This window comes from Pleurodeles waltl, chromosome 4_1 (assembly GCF_031143425.1).
Source record: "Pleurodeles waltl isolate 20211129_DDA chromosome 4_1, aPleWal1.hap1.20221129, whole genome shotgun sequence".
NCBI classification, from domain to species: Eukaryota; Metazoa; Chordata; class Amphibia; order Caudata; family Salamandridae; genus Pleurodeles; species Pleurodeles waltl.
The window spans coordinates 598,565,118-598,581,599 of NC_090442.1; the positions used below are offsets into that span (position 1 = coordinate 598,565,118).

Consider the following 16,482-nt stretch of genomic DNA (forward strand, 5'->3'; position numbering starts at 1 on the left):
AAACCAGATACCTGTGATCTCCACCTCTCTCAGATGTCTGACCCAGCTCAAAAGTGACGCATCTATCTCTGTCAGATCTGGTTGGGAAAGGAAGAGGGATCTGCCTCTGACCCAATCGTGGTTCGTTAGCAACCACTGCAGATCTCGCACTGCTCCAAGTTCTGGACCATGTTTGTAGAGATTCCCCTGTTGCTATACCCACTGGAACTTCAGGTCCCACTGCAGAGCCCTCATATGCCATCTAGCATGTGTCACCAACAGGATGCAGGAAGCCATGAGGCCCAGCAGCCTCAGAGTCATTTTCACCGAAATCCAGGATAGAGGCTGAAACATCAGTATCATAGCCTGAATATCCTGGACTTGCCGCTCGGGAGGAGAAGCCTAAAACTGCACTGCATCCAGAACAACTCCAATGAAAGGGAGCGTCTGAAAGGGAGTCAGGTATGACATTGGCACGTTTATAGTGGACCCCAGTGAATGCAGGAGGTCCACTGTAGTCTGGAGTTTGGAGATGACAGCCTAGGAAGAGACTGCCTTCAAAAGCCAATCGTTGAGATAGGGGAAGACTGAAACCACTACCATCACCTTGGCGAACACTCGAGGGGCCCTGGTAAGGCCAAAGCGAAGCATAGTGAACTGAAAGAGCTTGTGGCCTACTGTGAATTGCAAGTAGCATCTGAGTGCACGCAGGATGGGAACATGGAAATAAGCGCCCTGCAAGTCCAACGCTAACATCCAGTCTCCATGGTACAGAGCAGAAAGAACCTGAGCCAGGGTGAGCATTTTGAACTTCTGCTTCTTGAAGAAGAGATTGAGGGACCAAAGGTCTAGGATAGGGTGGAGGCCCTTGTCTCTTGAGACCAGAAAGTAGTGGGAATAACAACCACAACCTACTTCTAGCACAGGAACCCTCTCAATGGCTCTCTTGGCAAAGACAGCCATAACTTCCTCTCGGAGAAGTGCCAAGTCATCCTCCATCATCCAAGCATAGGATGGCGGCATGGATGGATGGGTAGTCTCGAAGGTGAGGGAGTAGCCCTTTCGGACTATTGGCTGGTACAAAAGGGGTGAAAAGAAGACTGAGGGGGATGAGGGGCAGCTGCGAGGCCCAAGGACCTGGCCCCTGCCCAAGAATCCTTGGCTCTCAAGTGCTGAGTCTGCTTGCCCTCCAAAGAGATGGGTGCCATCAAAGGGGATGTCCATAAGATTGGCTTAAATATCCCTTGAAAAACCAGACATCCTCAACCATGCGTGGTGCCTCAGGTCCACTGTCCATTAAACCGTTCTGCCCAGTAGGTCTGTCATGTACAGTCCACATCAGATCGTGAACTTTGCTGCGTCTCTTCCATCAGCAACTGCTTGCGTCATCCCAGGCCTCCTCTAGGACCTGTGGCAGCACTTGCACAACTGTATACCACAGCGTGTGGGATTAACAGCCCAAATGAAATGTGGTGTTTACGCACCACAAAGCCAGGCTGGCAAAAGAAAACATCTTCCCAATTGTGTCCAATGTCTTGGATTCCCTATCCGAGGGGTGAGGAAGGGAATGTGCCATGGGAAGTGGAGGCTGGGATAACCAAGCTCTCAGGGGTAGGGTGTTGTGTAAGAAAACTTGGGTCACCCCGAGCAAGGCAATAGTGGCGGGCAAATGTCCTGTTCATAGGAGACCCTGTGCTGGGTTTGGACCAGTTACCCAGTAGGACATCTGTAGGGCTTCATTGAAGGGGAGCAGGGATTTGGAGTATGAAGCACCTCTATCAGGAAGATAGCCCTCAAGGTGCAGGCCCTCAGCTGCTCTTTGCACAACCACAGAATATGACGCTCCCTCCTCCTTAGCCATGGTAAGGGGAGAAAGCATGCCAGTATCTGGGGAGGTATCCATTCCACTGGCTTCACCCAAGTCTGTACGCAAGTCCGGCTTAAAAAACAGGTATTCCATACGGTCCGGCGACCCCTCCCATTACTCATCCTAACCTAGCCCATAGGAAAAAAGGCTCAAGATCAGACATAGGAGGGATGTCTCCTGTTGTCGTCGGAGTCAAAATAACATGATGCCCATCTGGCTCCTGTCGGAGTTGGCACCGGAAGCGTCAGCATCAGGGAAGGTTAAAGTGGTACAACCAACACTGTCCCGGATCTAAGCAGATCTAGAGCCCAGTCCGAAACAAATGGTGTGGAACCCGAAAGGGAGCCTTCTGACTCTCTGGAGCCTGAAGGAACTCCAGCGGTGTCAGACTGCCCAAAAATGAGGCACATGGCCTCATAGAACTCCTTCAGTTGTGCAGGGGTCGTTCTGCTCTCGGAAACTCAGGAAGGTGCAGAATCGTGCCAGACACAGGCACCACAGAAGAAGGCCTAGAATGAAGACTCTACTGCTCCCTCGTCTCGTCAGCCGAAGGACGAGAGGGAAGTCTAAGAATGATTTGTCTTCTTCAACTTCATCTTGTGCCTCGACTTACCCGATCGTCCCGAGGACTTGGAGTGAGACGACGACACGGGGAACTCCGCGACCGATACCAAGACTTTCCTCTGGACTGAGACCTTGACTTGTGCTGAGTCGAGCGCCGAGCCTTCATCAGCTTTACTCACATCTGTGTGACTCACATCTGCTCAGCATAAGAATACCCTCCCGGGTTATAGAACGCTCTACAAATCAACATAACATAAAACATAACATAACATGCCTGGTGCTCTGTATGTCAAGCCATTAGCCAGTTTAGCACCGTGTACATTCATAAATGTTAAACTCATGCTTCCCCTGCAACAGAGACCAGAAGTAATCATATACGTGTATGCATTTTCACATATCTTTTAAACTATTACTTTTTACTGTAGAAGAAAATACACAAACATGGTACTATATATAGTTGTCTACATTTATACTATTGCACCTGGGAAAATATATATAAATGCAAAAACTGGGGGCTTACACTACAGTATTTGAATATTTCAAGAGTCCTCCAGAAGTACCTTTAAGACATATACATTTTTACTCTATTTCTTTATTTAAAAACTATGCTATAAAATAAATCACGTTGTCCTATACTTTTCAACATGTTCTCGAGTAAGACCCCCCGAATTCTCTTCGCATTCCCAAGACTCTTCTGCTCCATGCATTTAAAGGCAAATTTTATGGCTTGCTACTTTTTACATTTTACCAGTGTCGGGAGGAGTATAGTCACTAGGAGATTGCAAGCTGTCATTACTTTACATATTTAAATGCACACAGGATTAAAAATAGGAGTACGAAATGGGGCTAGGGAACGATTCCCCGATATCAAGAATGTTTAGATGGCATGGACCAATGTTGAAAACTGGAAAGAGACATCTCATGGGGAAGGGTCTGTGAATGAAAAAATGAGAAGATATGGGGCGGCTTGGATGCAGAGATGGGGTAGTACAGACACACACAGTGGGGTGTATATTTCCTTAGGTGGATCACATAAAGCTGAGGAGGAACGTTCATGAGCTCGACCCGCTGGCCGCTGGAGGCTCTCATGGAGATCTAAAAGGGTAGCAAACTCAACTGAACGTGGCATATACTGTGCAAGTAAAAGATAATGTATTGTTGGGGCGGAGAAATATGTAGACTGATTTAAGCCTTGAGCCAACCATGTTATTGGTACCATTTGGGGGGAATGGGTTCTAATATGATTTATTGGCAAGGTATTGATGCCTAGAGAGAAAAATGTGATAGGAAGTCATAACTCTGCCTTTTGTGAGTTACCACTCCACACCCAAGATATCTTGATGTAAATGGATGTTTTCATACTTTTTATTATTGTAAATATAAATAAATTACAATTACAGTAAATGTGATGACATAAATTCATAACAATTATAATAGTAATTATGATTATAGTAAGTACACCAAGTAAAATGTATACATTTTTTACTTTTTTCCAGAGCTAGTGGTGAATGACTGTGCAGCATCATGAAGAAGACTGAAACCAGCACATCCTGTCTCTCTTATCCCCAGTGTATAATTAATTTATGGTCAAATGTCCAACATGGAGTTATGCTGACAAGCCCACCAGATTACTACTCACGGAAAACTTTGTTAGAGGTAGCTCAAGTTAGGAATCATGTTCCACTGTTAGACACTGCAAGAAATGTGGAACGCTACATGGTACCACAAGTATTTTACAATGAGAAGTGCAGGAGCCTATTTACTATGAAGAGAGATTTACAGGCTTGAGTGAAAAGCTGAAGCAAGTTTCAGTGATGATGCTGGAATGAGTAAGCTCACAAGTAAACGCTTAAACAGAAGAACATCAATAAAGTCAAACTTGTATGCTGAATAATATATTTTTTGTGGAAAGATAAAATACTACAAAGGAACAACAACACATGAGAAATTAATCAAGGCCAGGGAGCTTGGAGTTGAGATAAGGCTTTTAGAGTGCGCAACCATTAATTCTAATTCAAAGATCTTAGCAGTCTGTAGTAGGGACATAATGGCTGCAGAAGCCCATTATCATGCATCTTGTTATAGGAACTATACAAGGATTAAAGCAAAGGAGGAAGATCATGCATCTAGCATTCAAACTGATGATCACTACAAAAATGTGGGAGATGAAGTTGTGATGAACTATTTCAATATATTAAAACTGCGATTATTCCTAACAAAGAGGTAATATGTGTGACGACTCTCACTGAAAAGCTTGAAACTCTCCTGACATGCAGAGGAACACAGGGAGCAGATGGATTAACCAAGAAGCATATTAACCAAGAAGAATATTGGACTCTGAGTTCGGTGACAGCCTCCACATATTCCCAGACAACCAAAGAAAATGATTGGCCCAACCTGATCGTGTCATGCTACAGGACACTGTAAGAGAAAACCAGAGTTTGAAAAGATAATTAGCAGTTTTAAACAGACATGAACAAGATCGTTGATCAAACATCATCGCACATAAGAACAATGATTAAAACAAACTTGACATCAACACCACAGCCATAATATCCATCAGACGTTGATAAAGATTCATTTATAGTGCCTGATTACCTTAAACAGTTCCTATTATGACTATTGACTGGAGATCCAGAAAAAACAGTCGTCCAAAAGGGTCGCCTTATTGTGCAATCATTCAGTCAGGAATTATATATGCAGTCACAAATGGCCAGCATACACCCTCCCTGACCCCTCACCAAGCAATTGTTGCTCCCATACACTGTAAAAATGCTGAAAGGCAATGCTTAAGTCATTTGCACTCTAAACAGACATGGTCATGGGATTTCATACTTACAACTCAAAGAAAATGATACTGCCTTGTGTCTTCAGAAACTTACTGCTATCTTAAATGAGCAAATTGATCTTCCAGGTAACATTGAGCCTCATGTCTTCATTTACTTGCATGAGGTAACAATGACCAGGGTGTGGAATTTAATAAAATATCTACTTGTCCATGGGATAGGTTGCTTCTTAAATCTACTTGTCCTATAAAAAAAAATCTACTTCTCCCTTTGGTGCCATGCAGTGCGGTGAAAAATTATGGCAGCAATCTCATTATGTAAGAGCTCTGATAATAACCTCTCTGATTATGCCAGGGCTACTACTGTAGTAGGGCATGAATACTTACAATTTCAATCCCTAGTATAGCAATTTCCTTATTTTGCCACCTTTCTGCAGATCTAAATGCTGGGGCTGGAGGAAGCAGTAGGCAATAGTTCAAGGGCTGGAACCCCCTTGAGTCTGCAAACCTACTACCTTGCATGTTTTAAGGATTTTCACCAGCTCTTCTCTAATCTTTTCCCAAAATGAGAAAGGTTGGAAGTTTACGGCAGACGTTCTTCCAGGGTTGGGAAAAAGTGGCTGGAGGAAAAGAGAACTTGTAAACGCTCAATCGATTTTCACATGAGCAAATCAACACATGCATATTTGCTTGTCCTAAAATACAGCTCACAAATATTTTCTAGGAGTACAATTTCATGGTCTACTTCTGTAAGGTCTTGTGAATTTATGAAACTCACTAATTCAAAGACATATACCATAGGTGCACTTTTGTGACCTTCTTTAAGAATTTTTTCCCTAATTAGGTCTGGCATTAACAAAGACATTTTGTTTTTATTAAACGTCTATTTCACTCTCTATCGGCTGGCTTTACTGTGAGTGATCGCATTCTTCTTTTCCACAAGGAGCATATTGGTACACAAAGTAGTTTTTTTCAGTGCCAGGAACTACTGTGGCAATCAGTGGCTGAACGAAACTGGAGGGGCCCGCACTGCAAAGAACATGGAGCTCCCACCCCTCCAGACTCACTCAGGGCAGTTGCTTTGCTGAGGGGGCCCCCTGGAGGGGGGCTGTGGGGCGTTTGTTACACCTCTGGTGGCAATGTTTGCTTTTTGAGACCAAAACCTTTTCTTTCTTTTTGCCAGTGTTTGTTATAATGGTGAGGGCTGGCAGCTCCCAGAACAATAAAGTTTTACAAAAGCCATGTCAAAATAAGACACGCATTGAAGAAACCGAAAGACTCACAGAAAATGTCAGATCGGGTGGCTTTGCCAGTGCTTGTTTATTTTCATGCTTCCCACAATCTTGTTGAAAATGGTTACAGTGATTCTCCATTAGGAATATTTTTGGGAAACACTAGCATGCATCAACATATTTGACTAAATGACGCTTCAAAGAAATAGCACCTAAAAGTTCATAGTAGCTAAATGTTTTTTTTCCTACTTGGATTTTTTGTTCTGAACATTATATTTTGAAAGTGAAGAATCATCACTGTTGCTTACAAACTTCTGCAAACATTTGCATCTAACCAGAGAGCATTCTGGGAGCATTATACTTAGCCTCATATTGCTAAACTTTTCAAACATGTATATACTTTTTTTTTACTGGAACCACTGTCAGTAGTGCAGTGTGACCTTAAGACTATTATTTACAGCGCTTACCCTAATAATGAAGGCTTTTCACTAATGAACAATAAATAGAAGTTCGAACAGCTTTGACATATAGACAAAAATATTACATCAACTGCAGACAGTATCCTTCCCTGTAAACTGGCAGTCAAAGGGTTTTTGCTCCAGGAGGTTGGGCCTACTTGTCCCAAGGACAAAATAAACATCAACAATTGTTGCCTTGACCACAAACAATATGACCTAGCAGTTGGGCGATAAGAATTCCACATCCCTGTAGGCTGGAAGAGACTCTTACTGTTTAGGGGACAACTCATAAAGTCCACAGTATAGCTGTGCAGCCCAAGCTGTTTGGACCACAACCTTTTAAATCTCCTCTTCCAAGCACTGAGAAACAAAAGCAAAGAATATTGACCACCACAAATTCTGAAGAATTGTTCATGTATATTTCTGGTGAATGAGTTGGGCCTCAGCCATTGATGACAAGTACCAAAGTCATGCCCGAATGTATTCCTCAATTGAAACTTGCACAAAATAGGAACATAATCTGGGCTGTTACAAGACGCAAAATGAGCCTTGCACAGATAATGCCAAGTTGGACAGATTTAACCTAGTTAGTGTATCACAGGATTCCATTGGCTACTTGCCCACCATTAATGCCCCTGCAACTGAGATGACAACTGTTTATGGAATGTTGAAACAGTCAGAGCTGATAAGGGAATCACTGCATTTGGCAAAAATTGTAGTGGTCATGGATCAAGCTCTCTATGCAAAAGCAACTGAGATAGTGTGGGAGCATAAAGCAACGTATGAAAGGATCATTCTTCGAATAGGCACCTTTGACACCATTTGAAATGTCATGTCCATTCTTGGAAAAGGCTTTCAAGATGCTGGCCTTTCCGATCTTTGCATTGAGGCAGACATGATAGTAGAAGGATCAATATCATCAGTACTAGAAGGCTGTATGTACAATCATGCAGTGTACAAAGCTATGTTGAGACTGCCTTGGTTGGAATTTATCCCCTGGATAGAGAAGAATTACAAAGAGAACATTCAGCTAGACCACTCCTCCTTCATTGAGGATGTTAATGACTTTGCAAAAAACCTATGCCAACAGAAATTAGACGACCTCTTGGAGAATGCTGCCTTTGTTGAAGAAAAACAGCTTTGGGATGCAATCCTGGAACATCTTCGTTATGACAATAGAGATCACGCTGCGTTTTGGATGTCGTATGTGTATATTGTTGAAAATGTCTTTCTGGCTCTGCTGCTCGAGAAGGAAATTGGCATTTACATCTTACCACCATATGCTCTATGATCCCATAGTGCTTTGCGTATGGCAGGATGAACTACACTAGATATCTTCCTGTATACTATGCCAAAATGACAGTAGTAGCAGTGAAACACCTAGAGATACACCACAACTTCATCAACGGATGTTCTTCAGTTCAACTGTCAGATTTTAATCCATTTGGATGAATTCTGGTCGATCAAGCAATAGTGGTAACAGTCAACAAAGACACACAGACTACGGGGGTACAAGGTTCAATCTCAAGGTGGGTGCTGTGAAAAGATATATGATGGGTGAACACGGATAAGGGTCAGATAAAGGAAATGGTTCATAAAAAATAAATCAGATCGTACTCATGCAGACCTACATAAGTCACAAATTGAAAAAGGTGAAGATACTGTTATGAGAGTTGTTAGTCTAGTTCAAAGCTAACCCATTTGTTGGTTCACATGATCTCAAAGGTCTATCCATGGCAAAAAAAGGCATCTCAAGACACAGTGTCCGACATAATGAAGGTGCATGAAATACGTGAACAGTGCTATACAGACTTCAAACTTGAGCGACTTGTGAATACCTATTAAGAAGTTTCATGACCCAATGAGAATGAACAAACTAAAAACCTTCACTAACATGTCCAAGAAGAAGGCAGTGAACGGCAAAGGCATGACAATCATCATGAAAGCAGACAAAGCCCTATTTGGTTGTATTATTGTGACAGCACAGAATCAGAACATTCAAATGGCTGATGTGCTCTCTCATACCTTAGGACCTTTACAATGGCTTTAGCAACTCCAGAAGGACCATTACAAAAGACAAACAAAGCTGTTTTAGCAACATAATTGCAGGAAAACAATACCCCTGCTGAGGAAATACCTGGACATTCAGCCATGCTGATAAATGGTATGGTTCTTGTTCAGAGAGTAAAAGGAGAGGAATCAAACCCTGGTGAGGTGGCTACGTCTGTCTTGTCCATGGCTTTGTGAAAAGGAAATATGTAGTAAAAACAAGAGGATACAGGTTCCAGTATAAAGATTAAGATCCTTTAATAGGCCCGCTACTGTGACCTTTCCCTTGCCAGTCTCACTCACACTGGTCACAGGAATTAAAAGATCAACATTACTTCTCATACTTGGAACGTGAGTGCTCCTCAATATGAGACGGGCGCTTGTGAAAGCTAAGGTTCCAAGTATGACACATCCTTCTCCCTTATACATTTACACTACAAATAATAAAAACTAAGTTAAGTACAATGAACAGATCCCTAAGTTGGGAATGATATACCTTAAAATACAAATAACAGGAAAAAAAAGTAAAAATAAAGTAAAATACAATTCAATGAAGGTCACATTCAAACTCAAATGCTTAAAGTCAAGCACTAGGTATAAGAATAAAGTTATTTTTTTTCATGAACAATTAGAGTTGATTCTCTTACATAATCATTCAAATATGCAGGTGGTTTCCTTTCTCTCACTGCTCTGCCTTCCCTTCTAATACCACCTCCTCTTACATCACTTCTCAGATGCAATGAAAGATGAGTCATCAATAGATTCACTAACTACTCCCTCAGCTAACATGAAACCGATACACTCCTCCTCAACATCACGAACAGTCTTTCTTGATTCATCACACATACCTCCCTTCTGGTACAAAACTACCCTGCGTTTATTCCAATTGGTCCCATTGTTCAATACCACATAATGATCACTCACTTGTCTAACTTCAAAAGGACCCCGGAACTTAAACAATACCTGTCCCATGCGTCCATCCTTGACCTTTACCCAATCTCCAACTTGTATGCCAGAATGCCTACTCATCTGCAAAGCTTTCACATGGTTATCAGCCTTTACCCAACCTTCCACCAACCAACCAGGTACCAATTTCATTCTGGCCTTACGCCCTCTCATAAGCTCGAAAAGTGTTCTATCTTTGTCTTTAAGCTTGGTGGTGCGATGAGCCCAAACTGTCTCTTGTACTGCCACATCTATGTCTTGATTACCCCTCACAGCCAATTGAATTGTACCCTTAACCATATGGTTCATCCGCTCAACAACGCCATTGGCTTGGGGATTATAAGGTGCAGTACGATTGTGCCTGATCCCATATGCCAACAAAAATTCCTTCATTTCAGCAGAGGTCAATTGTGTGCCATTGTCAGTAATAATAGTAGGAGGCCAACCTTCCCTTCCTGAAAACATCTTTCAAAATAGCGATAGTACTCCCTGTCAACACCTCTCTCATAAACACCACCTCCACCCATTTAGAAAACACATCCACCAAGACCAAATTAAACCTACGGCTGTACCCTAGATCTGGCATAGGCCCTATAAAGTCCAAACAAACTGTGTGCCATGCTTCACCAGGATCTTCAATGTGACCCACCTGTGACTTCGCCCTAAGTTTCAGTCTCTTTTCACTCTCCCTACAGGGAATACATTCCTGTACCCACTGGGCAGTTTGCACATCAATACCAGGCCACCAAAAATGTTATTTAACTCTCCTTTGAGTCAACGTCTGGCCTAGATGTCCTTTGTGTGCCAATTGTATGATTCTCTTTCTTAAGTTCTCTGGAGGTACAAACCTGTCACCTCTCATCACCACCCCTCCGTCACTTACCGACAACTCATCCAGAATTTTTATATAACGTCTCACAGATACTGTAACTCTACTCTCTCTCTTTGCGCCCTCGACAATCATCCTGCTCACACACTGTAAAACAGAATCCCTCATCATTCCTTGTACCTGCTCCATTTTAGAAAAAAACACCTAACCCGTGTTGCACTCTATCCTCCCTCCATGCCACTGTCCCTTCTTCCTCTTTGTTCAAAACTGCCTCTCCATCAACCGCCCTCCAATCCACAGCAGGATGTGAAAGAGCATCAGCTTGAATATTCTGCCACCCGTGATGTATTCAACATGCTACATGAAATCCTGTAGACGAGCAGCCAACCTAGCTTATCTTGCAGATCCTTTGCCCACTCCTCCTGCCGACAATACTTTCATTTTGTGATCCGTTCTCAACTTGAAACTTATGCCCCACAAAAATGTCCTAAAGTACTCTGCTGACCACGCAGCCGCGAAAGCTTCTCGCTCAATCACTGAGTAATTCCTTTCACTTTCAGTCAGCGAGCCCGAGGCAAAATTCAACTCCCTTGAGCAGTTGTGACAAAACCGCACCTACACCAGATGCACTGGCGTCTACAGTGACAATAGTAGGGAATGACATACGGTACTAAAATTCTTGCAGCACACACATCACGCTTTATATTGTCAAAGAATGTTTGCAGAACCTCTGACCATACAAAACTATGTCCTTTACGCAGCAAAACCTTCAGCTCCTCTGTTTTGTCTGCAAATTTTTAACAAACTTTGAATAATACTCTACAAGTCCCATGAAAGATCTTAGTTCATCCTTGTTTTTTGGACATGGATACAATTTTATAGCTTCCAAAAGAACTCTCTTTGGTTTGATTCCCTCACCAGAAATTGTGTGGCCCAAGAATTCAATCTCTTTACTTAAAAAAACACATTTCTCTTTACGCAGCATAAGTCCCACTTCTAAAAGTTTCTTAAGCACCTTTCTCAAAATTTGATTATGTTCTACAACAGTACGTGCAAACACCAAAATGTCATCTTGGAAGAATATTACGTTGTTAAAACCCTCAAACACTTGCAACATCATACGCTGGAAAACACTTGCAGCAGACGAGAGGCCAAAAGGCATCCTAATGAAGCAGAAGGTGCCTTCTATGGTGATGAATGCTGTAACATCTCCCGAACTGTGATGCAAACGGATCTGATGGTAAGCACTTTTAAGATCCAATTTCCAAAAGTACTTGCCTCCATTTAGTAACATGATGAGTTCATTGATGTTAGGAAGAGGAAAATTATCTTTTACAATGCTCTGATTAACACTGCGAAAATCCACACAAAATCTTAATTGACCATTGGATTTTTTTTGTTATAACCACGGCCGAAATCCAATCAGAAGCCTCCACAGGTTCGATCACACCCTCCTTTATCATATCCTTCAACATGCTTCTGACTTCCTCTCTGACTAAAATAGGTGCTTTCCTAACTTTGTGTTTTACGGCAACTGCTCCTGGCTTCATGCGAATTTTGTGCACGTACCCCTTCAACCCCCCAATCTCTTCACGAAACACTTCCTTCACTTCCTCAAGAATATCACTCACACCACTATCTTCAAGAATCAAAATCTGTTCTAGGCCCCTTGGGTTCACAATTAAATTATGCAAATTACTCCCACACCAGTTACACTTCTTGTTGTTCAACTTATTGAACACAAACTTCTGTGTTTTCTGTGAAGTCTAAGTATTCTTTCCCACAACTCCCACACTACCACAGCCACTTTAAATTCCTCCTGCTACTTCTGTCACATGTTTTGCTCCCCCCCTGGCATGTCTCCCCATTTCTTTAATGCACAACTCTGATTCTTCTACCACTTTGGCCATATCAATCGCATCCTTCAAACTGGGATTTTTTGCAGCCCACAATCTTTCCTGGATCTTCCTACTCTTGCATTGAGCCATCAACTGATCCCTTATTTCCTCACTCATCCCACCAAAACGGCATTTCACTGACAACTCCCTCAGTCTTGATACAAACTCATCAATAGACTCACCCACTCTCTGTGGTTGAGTATAAAACTTGTACCTTGCCATCACTACATTAGTTTCCTTTGCAAACCTATTGCTTAATCTCATTCTGGCTTCCCTGTATTCATCAACAATTTGAGCTCCATTGTCAGTAGCTACAGGCATGAATTTAAATAATCTCTGCACCTCTGACCCTAAGCAATTCAACAAAATTGTTTTTTTTACACGCAGAACTAAAATCCTCACTTTCTAAAGCCAAAAGGTAATTATCAAAAATATCTATCCATTCTTCCCACTGGATCGCCGGTACCCCTGGATGAGGCAAAAAGAGTGGTGGTGCAGCAATTGATCCGTGTTCCATTGTGCACTTTTATACAATCACAATAAGGTACAGTGAAAAAAAAACTTAACAAAACAACATACTGTCTCTGAACTAGAATGTAGGTGTGTGCATCACCGTACTTTGAAGGTAAATTCCACTTTGAATATATGGTGTGCACGTCACCGTGCTTAACGTGTAGAAATATATGGTGCACATACCACCGGGGTCTGCAGTCTTAAAAGTTTGGTGTGCATGTCACCGTGCTTGAAACCTTGAAGCTGAAGCAACCATCAACATTAAATTGCCTGATGCAGTGATGAGTGTAAACACTGCCCCTTAAAATTGTGAGTCTACTCTTCACGTCACCGCGATAACTGCAAGTGTTGCCCCTTTAAATCATAAGCCTCCTCTTCGCGTTACTGTGCCTAAGTATCACATGCGGTGAAATACATTTGCGAGCACTGCCCCTTAAATCCAGCACTGCACCGCCCTTTCAGAAAGTTGTTCCTCCAATCAAACACTGCCCCTTTAAGAAAGTTTGACGCCGCGTTTGTAATACGCCGTCCACAGCGCACACAACTCAGAATGTGGCCACGATCTTGGGCACATGTCAATCCTCGTACCACCAGCAAACCTTCACGAAATGTTCAAAAATCAAATCAGGTAAGCGAATACGCCTCACAGCATACCTGGGGTACATTTGACGGTGAAATCCTTGTGTCTTCAAGTACGAAGACAATCGCTTGCACGCCCTGATGATAACCGCTCTGCCGTCTTGAATAACTGGTCACTTAGCAGGCCTACGACTGGCACACTTGTCGCCAAAGAATGTAGTAAAAAGAAAAGGATACAGGTTCCGGTATAAAGATTAAGATCCTTTAATTGGCCTGCTACAGTAACCTTTCCCTTGCCAGTCTCACTCCAACTGGTTACAGGAATTCAATCATCAAAATCCCTTCTCATACTTGGAATGCGAGCATTCCTCAATACGAGACGGGCACTCCTGAAACCAAAGGTTTCAAGTATGACAAAATACGAGTCAAAAAGTCAATGTTGTGTTTGATTCGTACAATGAGACGTCTACTAAGAACAGCGAAAAGACAATCAGAGGGGAAGAACTCCACCAGTCACAGAGTATCTCACCTTCTCAGATTGTCAGACAGTGGAGGAAATTCCTATACCGCGTAAGGATCCCATTTCTTGTTAACGAATGGAGGAAACCAGAGTATTTTGTAAAACTTGTGAACAAAGCATTGTTTGTGAACTGTGAAGACTGCTTCAAAATCACATCAAAAGGGAGCCACGATGTGCCCCCATCTCAACAGTACACATGAAGAAGCAGATTGTCATTTGTTGCTTCATGCTGCACACGCTGCTACTGCGGGTTATGAGGCAGTAATCATAAGCTCAGATGACACCAAGGTGTTTATGATGTGTTTGAGATTCCATGACAGAATCATGGTTAAATTGTTTCTAAAATGTGCTACTAAAATACGCATGCAAGTTCTTGACACTGGGAAAATAGCTTTAACTCTTGATGAAAATGTTGTTCGAGCTATGATAGGACTCCATACATTTACCGGATGTGACACAGTAAGCACATTTGCGGGAAAAGGAAAATAAGTGCATTCAAAATCCTGTTTGCCAACAGACATACACAGGAAACATTTTTGCAGCTCTGAGATGAATGGGATCTCTCTAAAGTACTAATGGACAAATTGGAGCAATTCTCGTGCTTGCTGTATGCACCAAAACCTTTGGTTCATCACGTGAATTACTTGAGATATCACTTATTCTGCGCAAAGAAGGGTGAGACAGACAGTCAACTTCCACCTTGTAGGGACTGCCTGAAGAAACATGCCGAACGTGCAAATTATCAAGCTGAATGATCCACAGACACCTAGTCCAACTGGGAGAGGGTGGAATTTGGAAAAACACACGGAAGCACAGCAACTGGTAGTGGACTGGATGGAGGGGCAGCCAGCACCTCAGGCTGTGTAAGATATACTAGCTTGCAACTGCATCACGAACTGCACACTACCACCATGTGTCTGCTGTCTAAATGACCTCAAGTGCATTGACATATGCCGACTTCCCGCCTGTGAAAATCAGACGCGAAGAATGATGACACCTATTCATAAAAAAATGGCGAAGAATGTGAATGATAAAATTGTGTTTATGTTCATTCATGACATACACTGCCTATGCAAGATGTGACTATTATTATTTGAACCTGTAAATTAAAATGATGCATATAATCTAGATCAATATATGTGGAATACAATGAAGTTTTATTGTTATTATTTTAAGGACTATATTGATATTATTACAATTAATCCTAATTAGTTTAAATTATATTGAATTTAACCAATTTGGTGGAATTAGATTTATTTTTCCATATATTATGATGAATTTGTATGCTGTTTATCAAAAACATGAAACACTTTTTTCGGCTATGATTGCAAATCCAATAATTTCAGACAAAAGACAAAGAGTGATGACTTGCTATCACATATTTTCTATCTCTAGGCATCCTTACTTTGGGAAAAAATCATGTTAGAACCCACCCCCCTGAGTGGTACCGATGGACTATATTTGGGGTCCTTGCTCATGGCCTAATTTGGCATGTTGTTTGTTCTGCAAATAAATAATAAAATATTTAAAAAAATTATAGAAGTATACATTGTTTACTGACCTATGTGTGCTCACACTGCTGAACAAATAGAAAATGTAAATACATTCTATTCATCAACACTAACACTTGTGAGAAAATGTAAACACGCTGTATGCCTAAACATTAAGGAATGTGCAGAGGTGTAATTAACAGAACCGTAAAAAAACAGGGACTATCTCTAGAAATCAGATCTGGTACTGGTAGAACATTGCTCTCAAGACTAGATACTCATCGCCCACACCCACCTCATTTGTTTTCTTTCTTTTATCCAGTCCTGTAAGACCATCTGTGATTCAGCATCCCGGTAAACCTGGGTGAAAAAGGGGAGATTCATTTTCTAATGGCAACAGGTAACGAGGGTAGTAACATAACAGGAGTTACATTTGTAATGCACTGGATTCCCCAACGAGCTGAACTCCCTGGATAGCAATGTACCCCTCCGCCTAACACACCGCACTTTTCTTAATCTCAGATTGCTGGGGGCAGGCTACGTCATTGGTAGAGAAGGGGCATATAAATCCTAAGTGATTCTAATGGTAATTTATGTTCCGATTCTTTCTGTTCCTACACAGAGCTCTCCAGCCACTACACGTTTTAGTACTCACAGTGCATCTTTCCACATAAGAGAATGAGGAGAAGCAATTAAGAGAAACTTATTTTGTAGGAATTAATTAGAAAAGAATTACAGAAGCATCACATTTGTAAGGAGTGTACGTGGTCTGTT

At 41.9% G+C, this 16,482-nt stretch overlaps 1 protein-coding gene across 2 annotated transcripts in view; it reads right to left on the reverse strand.

Annotated features, from left to right (window-relative positions):
- NT5DC3 (5'-nucleotidase domain containing 3) overlaps positions 1-16,482 on the reverse strand; it is a 390,067-nt gene that overhangs the window by 16,354 nt on the left and 357,231 nt on the right. Inside the window, exons 13-14 of one of the 2 annotated variants that reach the window (XM_069228993.1) lie at positions 16,004-16,068; positions 3,750-4,831 (exon numbers count right to left, since the gene is read on the reverse strand). In XM_069228993.1, the coding sequence (XP_069085094.1) occupies positions 4,822-4,831; positions 16,004-16,068 (75 nt within the window). In that variant the 3' untranslated portion in view covers positions 3,750-4,821. Of the gene's footprint in view, positions 1-3,749; positions 4,832-16,003; positions 16,069-16,482 lie in introns of those variants that run through there. The other variant, XM_069228992.1, reaches the window with a different exon arrangement.